General features: G+C 38.5%; 1 protein-coding gene across 1 annotated transcript in view; it reads left to right on the forward strand.

The window, feature by feature from the left end:
* Positions 1-600: 600 nt before the first annotated feature.
* Positions 601-12,014, forward strand: part of LOC133410130 (lysosomal cholesterol signaling protein-like) — a 13,534-nt gene continuing 2,120 nt past the window's right edge. Inside the window, exons 1-18 of the mRNA XM_061690899.1 lie at positions 601-689; positions 998-1,197; positions 2,287-2,434; positions 3,529-3,658; positions 3,728-3,912; positions 4,032-4,184; positions 4,249-4,316; positions 5,229-5,400; positions 5,832-5,987; positions 6,967-7,050; positions 7,119-7,242; positions 7,325-7,409; positions 8,734-8,821; positions 9,276-9,513; positions 9,596-9,661; positions 9,756-9,916; positions 10,801-10,961; positions 11,020-11,160. Coding sequence (XP_061546883.1) covers positions 1,037-1,197; positions 2,287-2,434; positions 3,529-3,658; positions 3,728-3,912; positions 4,032-4,184; positions 4,249-4,316; positions 5,229-5,400; positions 5,832-5,987; positions 6,967-7,050; positions 7,119-7,242; positions 7,325-7,409; positions 8,734-8,821; positions 9,276-9,513; positions 9,596-9,661; positions 9,756-9,916; positions 10,801-10,961; positions 11,020-11,160 — 2,321 coding nt within the window. The 5' untranslated portion in view covers positions 601-689; positions 998-1,036. The remainder of the gene's footprint in view (positions 690-997; positions 1,198-2,286; positions 2,435-3,528; positions 3,659-3,727; positions 3,913-4,031; positions 4,185-4,248; positions 4,317-5,228; positions 5,401-5,831; positions 5,988-6,966; positions 7,051-7,118; positions 7,243-7,324; positions 7,410-8,733; positions 8,822-9,275; positions 9,514-9,595; positions 9,662-9,755; positions 9,917-10,800; positions 10,962-11,019; positions 11,161-12,014) is intronic.

Genomic DNA, 12,014 nt, shown 5'->3' on the forward strand with positions numbered 1-12,014 from the left:
TTGCACTCCTTCCCTAAGAGGCTGTTTTTGCTGTGCGGCCTTTCTTTCTTTTTTCTTTCTCTATCTATCTATCTATCTATCTATCTATCTATCTGTCTGCCTGTCTATATATCAATCAATCAATCAATCAGAATCATCTTAGTTTGCCAAGTATGTCCAAAAACCACACAAGGAATCTGTCTCCGGTAGTTGGAGCCGCTCGAGTACGACAACAGACAGTCAATTGACAGAGAACACTTTGGAGACATAAAGACATTGACAAAAAAAAAAAAAAAAAACAGTCACTGAGCAGTAAAGGGTTGCTAGTTATCTGGTAATGCCGGTACAGTTTTTTGTTTTTTTTTGACAATTGTGCAAAAAAATGCAGAGTCCTCTAGCACTAAGAGCAGTTCGAATGACTAATATTGCAATAGTCAATATCTATCTATCTATCTATCTATCTATCTATCTATCGATCTATCTATCTATCTATCTATCTATCGGTTCACAGCCCCCTTGCCACGCCCTAGAATCGCCTCCATCCAATCGCAGAGGGATGCGGATTCACCTCTCGCCTCTGATTGGCCCACTCGCCTGTCAATTACTTCCAGCTGTCAGATTCAGAAATCGCCGCAACTGCTCTCTCGAAAAATAAAGCTTGACACCTAGCGGGACAGTCCACGGACAAGATGGTGATTTAAGTAACAGAGGTAAGCATTTGGAACGTCCAAACGGAATAGGATGTGCCATATTCTTCAACTAAAGATACGTCAACGCTGTGAACGTCGGTAGGGCTTGACGTGCCTTGTTGTTTTTAGCATAAGCGTGGAGCTGCTAAATGAGGCTGAGGACGGGCTAGCCCCTTTTATGGAGTTCCCTTAAAACCTTTGAATGTATTCAAATGGAACTAGTTTCATTTGACAGCTGACGTTTTAGGCTCACGCAAATGCCCCGCCTGAAGTGCGTGAACGGAGCTCATTTCAGAATACGAGCTCCGCCGTTTGCCTTCTTCCACCAGGGTGTTCCTCTCCCTTCCACAGCAGCCCCGGCCGTCGCCATGGAGACAGCCGGCAGATACGTGCTCATCCACGGGAGAAACATCTCCCATAGCTCCCCGACGAGCCCCGGTGCTGCTGGGCCTCATATGTCCATCGACAAGCTGTTCCCAGCCCTGCTCGAGTGCTTTGGCATCATCCTGTGTGGATACATAGCTGGCAGGTGGGATTTAATGTTCTTTATACATTTTTGGAATAAATACATTTATTTGTAGTTTATTCATTTGCGTGAGTGACATTGCCAGGATTTAGACCTTTAGGGGTTCAGCAATCAGGCTTGCAAGCAATACGGCAATACAATGGAATCAATACATTAGTAAGAATTACTCATTTTTATTCCACAAATTAAAATAAAGAATGTTTCTGCAGGCGGCACGGTGGACGACTGGTTAGAGCGTCAGCCAGTTTGCATGTTCTCCCCGTGCCTGCGTGGGTTTTCTCCGGGCACTCCGGTTTCCTCCCACATCCCAAAAACATGCATTAATTGGAGACTCTAAATTGCCCGTAGGCATGACTGTGAGTGCGAATGGTTGTTTGTTTCTGTGTGCCCTGCGATTGGCTGGCAACCAGTTCAGGGTGTACCCCGCCTCCTGCCCGACGACAGCTGGGATAGGCTCCAGCACGCCCGCGACCCTAGTGAGGAGAAGCGGCTCAGAAAATGGATGGATGGATGTTTCTGCAAACTTTTATTAAATATTTTTTTTTTTTTTTAATGAAAAAGTAAAAATCAAATAAATGGCTTGGTGCATCAAAAAAACAACAACAAATAAATAAATTAAAAATTTGTTGGTTGACGTGAAAACTTGTATTTTGCAAATTTTCAAATTTAGTACAATTATTATTACTTTGGGTGTGCTTAAAATCAAACGACAATAATAAATCCATTTCCCATCATTTCAATGCGAAGAATTGAAACGTTTGGGAAATGCTCATAGCAGTGTAATTTCAAAAGCAAAATAAGGTGTTGGAATTATTCAAAGTAATCCATCAATCCTTTTTCAATACCGGTTATCCCGTTCAGGGACGCGGTGTGTTGGAGCCTATAAAAATATAAAATCCACAATGTAAAGCACAACTATTATACACACTAGTGTGTGTTTGTGTCCTTAACTGGGCTGTAATGGTCGCAAAAAAGTGTCACTTTTGACACACAGTTTTGTGCTTACGCACCCTTAAAAAGGTCTAAATTGAAAATTAAAACGTGAACTATAAACACGAATGTGAACTTGAGCGTTTGTTGGCCCCTGCACAGGGCGGACGTGATCACGGAGAACCAGGCGAAGGGTCTGGGCAACTTTGTGTCTAAATTTGCTCTCCCGGCCCTACTGTTCAAAAACATGGTGCTGCTGGAGTTCGGCGACGTCATCTGGTCCTTCCTATGGAGCGTCCTGGTCGCCAAGGTCAGCTTCTACTCCGGGGGTGTCAAACTCTTTATGACAGTGTAACCATATAAATGGATGATTGCCTCATCATATTACATGCACACAAAAAGTTGTTGGATAACTAGTTTTGATTTCCAAAGTAAAGGAAAACAGTTTGTTCAACTTTTGTTTATTTTAAAAGGTGGTTTGGTCGCTTGCAATCTCTCAATGTTATTAAAAAGTGGACATTTTGTCATTTTTGAACAGATTTGATCAAGAAACAGGAAGTACTGTAATTTCTCGTGTATAATGCGCAACCCCCCCCAATTTGTTTTTTATTCAAAGTCAATAGTGCGCATTATGCATAGGTATAGGAGAAAATGAAAAAGACTTTTACATTTTAAATGTATGCCGCCATCCAGAGGTTATGAAAAAGCTGTACACTTTCATCCCAATATGCCACCGCCACCTAGCGGTTATGAAAAAGGTGTAGCCTGCACTTTCATTCCAATATGACAGGGGTACATATGACTGCATATATGTACAATTATGCTCATACGTTTACATAACCCAGGCAGAATTTGTGAAAATATTTTTTTGTTTTTTTAAATACGACTGATGACTGAACAACAGCCATCATTAATTTCTTTATGGTTATGTTTTGTTTAATGATAATGCTTTTCTGAAATGCTTGAGAGTTAAATTTGAATCCCATTCAAATAAAATTAAATGTGTCTCGCCTGGTCCTTCATGGTTTCTTTAAAGAATTGTCCACATCTTACAAATTCTGCCTGGGTAATCAAACATATGAGCAAAACTGTGTGTTTTCTAATTTTATAAATAAAAGGGCTGTGCATTTGAAAATAAGAGCATGTAAATAAAAAGAAAGTATGTGTTCAAATAAAGTGCTTAACTTCAGAGTAAATATTTTACAAAACTAACAAAATACAGATAATACTTATATTATACGTAGGTTCAAGGGTTTACAGAATTTTTAGGTCAACTTTGGGGGTACGTATTATACATGAGTGCGCATTATACACGAGAAATTATGGTAGACGTGCATGGTTTGCTTTTGCGGGCCACATAAAATGATGCGGCGGGCCGGATCTCAAAACATTGTGTGTGTTTAGGTGGCTGTGTTCACGCTAGTGTGTGTGCTCACACTAATGGTTGCCAGTCCGGAAAACAGGTACGGCAAAGCCGGCCTGTACGCCATCTTTGCCACGCAAAGCAACGACTTTGCCTTGGGCTATCCCATAGGTGAGGTTCCGCACGAAGACACAAACGGTATAGAACTCAAGTTCTTACTTACGAGTCGTATTTCCCCAGTGGATGCTTTGTATCGGAGCACGTACCCGGAGTACCTGCAGTACATCTACCTGGTGGCCCCCGTGTCGCTCATGCTGCTCAATCCCGTCGGCTTTGCTCTGTGCGAGGTGCAGAGGTGGAGGAGGCGGAACGACCATCACGGGGAGCGAAGCACGGCCCGAGTGCCGGCGGTCGTCGCACTACAGGTACCACGTCGCTGTCGGTCGTGGTCAATGCCGAATCTCAGAGCTACTCATAATCGACATACCGTATGTTTAAGTCATTAGCCGTACGAGGATTAACACTCTCAAATTCTCTTCTCCAGGTGTTAAAGAACCCGATCGTGTTCATGGTGGTCGTGGGCATCGCCTCGCACTTTGCGCTGGGCCAGAAAATTCCCGACGTACTGTCCCAGTTCATCGACGGCCTGGCCAACTCTTTCGGAGGGGCGGCTTTGTTCTATCTGGGCCTCACCATGGTCGGGTCACGTTTATTTTGTGCGTTTGAAGCATGACCGACAAGGCTTCATGTTTGCGTTGCAGGTTGGTCAGCTGAAGAAACTGACACGAGACGCCGGCGTCGCGTTGATTCTCCTCATCACTGCCAAACTGTGAGTGGGAATTTATATAGAAAGTAATGACTACTGGGGAAAAAAACGAGGGGAGCATCCAGCATTGTAAAGCACTTGAATGCTTTCAATTCTTTTCATTTCAGCAAGCTTACCACGTTTCGGAAACTGAATTCACTTTTTTAATTTGACGGTCTTTTTAAAAAAAAAAATAAAAAATGGTAGTAATGATAATACAGTCACAATTAGATGAACATTTACGACACCAATATTATATTTCTCTCAATTAATGTAATTGTCTTCATTTATAAAAATAAAATGGAATGAAATTTGAAGTCAAAATTACCTTTGCCAACAAATTTACAGCAGCAATGTCATGTTTATCTCTATGTATTCAATTTAAAATTGTAATGTTTCTTTTATTTAAAATAAATCTCACATAAAATCAAAATTACATTAAAATGGAGACCTCCAATATCTGATGTATCTCTATGTATCTAATTTAATTTGATCGTAATCTTTTATTTGAAAAAAAATGTACAAATCTAAATTAGATAAACATATACAGCCCCAATATTCATCCGTGTACTGCATTTAATTGAATGAAAATTAAAAAAATAACAACTTGAAAATAAAAAAAATACTATAGAAATTGACAGCACTATTATCATATTTATCCCTATAAAGTATTTGATTAATAATTTGAATAGTGAAAACAAATGATATATATCCTATAAACATCCCAAACCAACAATTGAATAGTTCAAATTCAAAAGCGTTTCCATTTTTGTGTTGGGTATTCTAAGTTAATGTATTAGGCAATCACAAGGCTAATTTTCAAAATTTTATTCGAAAGGTCTTTGATGTTATTTAATCGCAAAAGTCTCCTACCATTTTTGTCTAAATGGCGCTTGGCTGCTTTCTGCGTTTGAGCTCTTCAAATTGTTCCGTCAGTCTGCTGATGCCGTTGTTCTGCAAGGACATGATGGACATTTTGGACGTGGGTGTCAACAGCACCAGCGCCAACCACACCAGCTTGTCCAACTTTGCCTTCCTCTACGGCGTCTTCCCGACCGCGCCCAGCGTGGCCATCTACGCCGGAGACTACGGCATGGAGCTGGAGGTGGTGAGTAGCTGAGGTGGGAGACTCGAGTCACACGACTTGACTCGAGTCAGACTATGTCATCTGTCACTAGACGGGTACACCTCGGTAACTTACAATAGTGTCAAAAGCTTAATTTAGTTAGGTAAATTATTTCAGTAGTTCATGATTTCAAAAAAAAATCATATATATATGTATATTTCTTAGGACTACGGCTTATAGCAAACAAAAATCCCAAATTCACCTTTTCAAGAAATGTTACGTCACAAACAATCAAGAAACATTGAAAATGATTTTCAATGTAGAAATTAGGGGGGAATTTGCGAATTTGTGTTTAATGAAGCTATGTAATGCTAAGCCTTCTCAAAGACGCCTCTTTGTTTGCAGTATTTAATTTGGATACATTTTAGCATCGCGTTGTTAAGCATTCACTTTGCTGCGGTGTCGCCGGTCAGGTGACTTCGGGCATGGTCATCAGCACGTTCCTCTCGGCGCCCATCATGTACGTCTCGGCCTGGCTGCTGACCATCCCGCTGATGGACCCGGCGCCTCTGGTGGCCGAGCTTCAGAACGTCAGCTTCAACATCAGCGTCGTCTGCCTGCTGGCGCTGGTACGACGACAAGGCCGAAGCTAACACACTAAATGACGACAATATTTCTTTCCACTAAAGCGGACATCAACTCTTTGGTTTAAGTCCCAACATGTATTCAAGCCCAATTAGGAATCACAATGACTGTAGTTACAAAATTTACTAAATTGCACTAGAAATAGAATACATATAGATGTTGTAATTTATTTATTTATTGCAAACTACTACTTTTTGTTCAACTTTATTTGTAATATTAGTCATAATAATAGTAGTAATAGTAATATTTGCAAATGATTTGCAACAGGGTTAGACTAATTTTGAAAAGACTAATAATTGAAATGAAAAGTTACATCACATAAGGTTCAAAACTGTCAGCATGAGTTAGGAATTTATTTTTTAAATAGTGTTTTTATATGTATATTCGTTTAATTTAAAATGTATGTATCCATTTGTTTTGAATTATTTATTTTGTTAAATATTTATATTTCTTATAATATCTTTTCTTGTATTAAAATAATGTCCATTTTCTCAATATTAATTTCATTATGTATATAGTTTTAAATGTATTATTATTTTTGTTATATTTCAAATTACGTATTTTATAATCCTGTATACTTTTAAAAATGTTATTATTTAAGAGGAACTTTTTTTTTTTTTAATTGTGTAATTTTGTAATTATTCCTACATTTACTTTTACTTAAATGTTTTTGTTTTTTTAGTTTACTTTTTTATTGTCAGCCTGGTTGCACTAAGAATTCACTTATTTTGTATTTTTAAAGTAATATTATTCATTTTAACTACATTTATTTCTTAATTTTAGTCCTGATTTGAGGGAAAGTGGATTAGAAAAAAACAAACTATTATCAGTCACAAAAAGTGGACAAACTGATCTGCACAAGGTTAAGGTTTGACCAAATAATTTTTTAATAATACCTTAAATTACTTTGTGAGACCAAGAAAAGTGATGATTTCCGGATTGACACTTGCTGTTTTCTCCCAGGTTTGGACAATCGCTGTGATGCTGCTCAGCGGGAAGTTCAAGCGTCTTCCTCACCTCTTTGCCTTAAATCTCTTCCTGGCTCAGGTCAGTCTCGACCAAACATTTGGAGAACATTTGATCTGGTAACCTGATCGCATTTGCCCTTGTTCCAGTTCCTGGTGTGTGTGAGCATGATCCTGTGGAACTTCCTGGCCAGAGAAGAGGATAATCTGACAGGCAAAATGCTGGCGTTCACGCTGCTCTACGGCTCTCTGTACAGCACGTACCTTTGGACGGGCGAGTGTGCACGTCTGCACGTTTCTACGCCGTCGCTAATCTGCATACTAACCAACGCGCCTCTCCTCTATTGCACTTTTAGGTTTAATCCCGCTGTGCTTGGCTCTGACCAGCAGAGATGATCTGCTCAGGCTTCGGCCGGCCATTTTTATGGTTCTGGGTTGGGGGTGAGTTCCACAGCAAAGAGCACAGGATAAGGATTTTTTTGTTTGATTTGGGAGAGCACAAACAGATCTTATCTTAAATCGTCTTTGCCCATTGAAATGAATGGAAATGCCGTTAAGAGGTTCCCGACCTCTCCGCAAAAACTCATTTCGGCTTCTTCTGGTGTGTGTGACTCGGCCACCGGGGGCGCTATAATACAATAATAATAATAATAAGTTTCACAACTCCTGGAGTAAGTGACTCTGTAAACTGCAGTAATATCAGTGGTTTTTCGCAGAGGATAAAGACTATAAACCTCTGAGTATTGTTATATTGACTGTTGTTGTTGATTGTGTGCAAATGGCCATTGCTTAAAGCGTTGCAAAACTGCCACATAGGTGTTCTTTGTTAACCTGCCTGTGGTGTTTCCTCGTGTTAGCATTAGTATTAAGCTATCAGATAAAGAGTGCTAAGCTATGTGGCTGTTTTAAATACGCTTGTAAGTATTTTTGTTTTACGAGGCTAGTTTGACAAACTTCAACGATGAGTGGCAAAGAACAGGTTGAAGACCTTTTTTATGTTTTTATTTTGAAGGTTTACCATCTGCTGCTTGTGTGTGAAGTGAGTTGAGTTCACTGCCAGCATATAGATTTCCAAAAGCAACTGTAATTTAACACATTTTCTCTCAGTAATGTAAAGGATTACAATTACAAAAATTGTGAAATTAAATTACTTAATCTCGTTCGATGTTATGAGTTACTCCCTAACATGATTTAAATAACAAGTATCTGAGAGGCTTTGGTCCCAATGCTGTAAACCTCTGCATATTCGCGGTTAAGCATTCGCAAATGTGCACATTTATTTGGGAACCTATCCTCCATTATATACCGAAAATCTGTCTCTTCACGGATTCGTGCTCAGCCCAAAGCGATGAAATTATTACTTTGGCGCCACCTGGCGAGATCTTGTTGATACTGTCATGTTTCCGTCTTGTGTTTTATATTTATTATTGTGTGAAATGGCAAAAGGTGAGTTTAATGACGTTAATACCGTTTGAAAAGTGCTCATCCGCATATTCATTTGCCCATGTGTGATGTCAAGTCAATGATGATTCTCATGTGAAGTTGGTTTGTTTATGTTGAATACAGTTGTACGTGGTGTTGGTACTTTATGATCCTCTCCGGTTTAAGTGCTTTGCCGCCATCTTGTGGCAGCAATTACAAACCCCTTTTGTGTGTGTGCGGGGGTGTTAATGATTTGTGGCTTTTCACTATTTGCGGCAGATGTCGGTCCCTCTCAACAAGCCTTTCTCGTCATTCTGTTAACTTCTAATGTGCACATTGGCAGGGTTCCTTTCTTGATGGTGGGAGGTCTTTTGTTAGTCGGCCAGAGGACCGACTCCATTGACTCTGCCTTCTTCTACAGCAAAGCTCAGGTAAGACAAACACCTTCTAACACTATTCTCTCAAAGTACTATTAATTAATTGATTAAAAAAAATATATAATACAAGTAATCATCAAAGTGTGGTGTGAAGGCTCTCTCTAGTGGTACGCAGAGAATCAATGGTTAAAAGGTTCAAACTGTGCATTATGATAGTGGCTTGAATTAAAAAAAAAAAAAAAAAAATCCAATACAGCACATTTTTTAGTTACAGTTTAGTTGTATTTAACTTTAAACGGCAATCAATTTGCATTTCATCTGTTAAAACTGTTTATTATTATTTAGGTATGGTTTTTATTTAACTCCTGTAATACATTAGAAATTAGTATGTATTTATTTTTCCATTTTGCTATATTAAGCCACAGCGTTATTGTCCAAAATGTGCATAATGCCCTAAAATGAACCAATCCAGTCCTTAAAAAAAGTCAGTGTCAATTTTTATCTGCAGATTATCAGCACAGCGGCAGTGCTGGCAGTCAGCCTGGCGCTGGCTGCCGTTTCTCTGATGGGCCTCAGCCAGGGAGACCGGGAGCAGAGGGGCTACCACGTCCTGAGCCTTGCGGCGCTACCCGCCTCCAGTGAGGAGCAGCTGAGGACCCCTGCCGGTGTGGAAGACCCACTACAACAACAACAACAACAAGAGCAGTTAGCGGAACTTTCACCTTCTGCGTGCAGTATTAACTCGGGTATCACGCTTTTGTTTTTGGTTTTTTTTGAGGGAGGATCATTAGGAATGGTGTTACTCATTGACAATTATTTTCATGTTAGACCTCCACACGCCTCCTCCGCTCCGGTGCATGCCGGATATGATCACCAGCACGCAGAGAAACCATGGTAACAGCACAGGCAAGAAGAAAATGTTATAATGTTGTATATGGCTATAATTCCCCTCCGTTGATGATGATATTTGGTGCAATGTTCTCTGCAGGCCACACGGGGACGCTGTGCGACGGGCAGCAGCAGCAGAGTTGGTCCTCTTCAGAACACCTGCCGAATTTAGCAGCACCTGAGCGCCGACAAGCCGCAGATGACAAGCAGACAGTCAGACACGTTCTGCTCTGTCTCCTGCTTATTGTCAGCCTGTTAGCGGTGAGAATTCAATCTTATTTTATGTTTAGAATATCAAATATTTTTAATGACTTTGTATGTAATAGTTACATTTATTTTATATATTCCTTCTATGTAATTAGTTTTTATTTAATTAGATAGTGTTATTTCTTAATTTTAGCTAATTTCAAATTGTATTATATTGAACTTGCTAGCAGTGAGAATTCAGTTATTTTTCTATATTGATTTATAATTGTATTTATGTTTTAAATGTTATATATATATATATATATTTCACTATTGAGTGTTGATCTCTTTTTTTCAATTCATCAGCTTGCCATGAATGAGAATTATTACTTTATTTTTTTTAATTCCGTTATGTCTTAATTCCATTTAGTTTTTCTTCTTAATTTTAAATGGTATTATTTTTTACTTGCTACCAGTGACAATTCAGTTCTTTATTTTTCTAAATGGCTTTTAATTATTACTTTTATATCAAATTATGTGTCATACTAATAATAATGGTAGCAGACAATGAAATTAAATGGACTTATTTTTTTAAAATGATTTTTACATTTTCTTATTTGCTAAAATTTTTTCCAGCTAGGTATTGAGGAGAATTAACTTTTTAAAATGTTTTAAAATTTCTTATAGTTAAGTGTTAACAATTTCATGTACTGTATTTCTTAATTTTATTCCATCTTTTAAAAAACATTTTCATCATTGTTTTCAGCGGAAAGAATTCACAATTTAAATTTGTATTTTCAGTCTATTTTATATTGTTTAGTAGTTTTTTTCAAATGTAGATTTTAAAATGATGATTATTTTTTTTTGTGCCACAATTTTTTAAATTGGATTTCACGAGAACGTTGCTCTACTGTTATGTGGTGACGAGACCAGTGAGCGTCTTGTTTGTTTTTGCGTAGAACCTGTCGAGCTGCCTGTGGTGGTTGTTGAACAAAGACCCCGGCCGTCTGTACTTGGAGCTTCAGTTCTTCTGTGCCGTGGCTAACTACGGCCAAGGCTTCCTGTCCTTCGGGATCTTCGGCCTGGACCGCCACCTCATCATCGTGCCCTTCAAGAGGAGGTGAGCGCACCGCCGACGCCGGCGCGTCGCTTTCGCCTGACCGCTGCGCTGCCGGCAGGTTGTCGGCGCTGTGGCGGGGACGAGATGCGGACCGTAGCGGTCCGGCGGGAGGAGCTCGCGAGGAGGTCCGGCTCACCTGCACGCAGTTTGTGCGCTACCACGAAGAGCACTGCGTGCAAGGGCTGCTACATCTGCGCAGGTATGGACCTAAATCTTTTTTATTTTTGAATATACAGTATCAACTTTGCTGTTCATTTTTATTGCTGATCGCAAACACAAATATGGATTATTTATTTTTTTACATGGCGACATACATAAATTCATTAAAAACATTTGGGTGGACATTGCCTTACTTTTCTCTCTTGGTGTATACTTAAATAAATAATGAATCATGACTAAATGTTAAAGTAACATTTAAGAAGACTACATTTATTATTAATCATCAAGGCTACAAAGGTGAAAATAAATAGAAAAATGTAATTCGACAAAAATTGAATACATACAGTAAAGAAATTGATAAATTGTAAAACAATAATTCATAAAATGAATGACTCAATTCTATGAGTCTATATAGACATAAATTAACTACAAGTGTATTCATTTATGTAATACAAATTAAAATACATGCATTATTTTAATAACCCTCACCACTTGAAAGATGAAACTAAAAAATAACATTAAAATGTCATTAATTCTAAAATTTCAGAAATAGATAAAAAAATCTAAATAAATTGAATAAATCAATTTAGACAAGCTACAAATTATATACATGATACATCATGACTGTATATTAATTGATATCTAATACAAATAAACACTGAAAGATGAATTGTGTACATTAAAATGTAATAAAATGCATTTATTTTTTAATCAACATGCTTGAAGTGAGAATTTGTCATTCAGTATTACATTTTTATCGAACTTGTTAATTTGAGTACTATTTTATGTTTTGTATTGTGACTTTCAGCTTGCTAGCTTTGCTAATTCAAACGCACTCGAATTTTTCCTTTTATTGCCTTTACTTTTCCAGGCACCGTAAAAGGGGTCTCGAGC

This window comes from Phycodurus eques, chromosome 11, assembly GCF_024500275.1.
Source record: "Phycodurus eques isolate BA_2022a chromosome 11, UOR_Pequ_1.1, whole genome shotgun sequence".
NCBI lineage: Eukaryota > Metazoa > Chordata > Actinopteri > Syngnathiformes > Syngnathidae > Phycodurus > Phycodurus eques.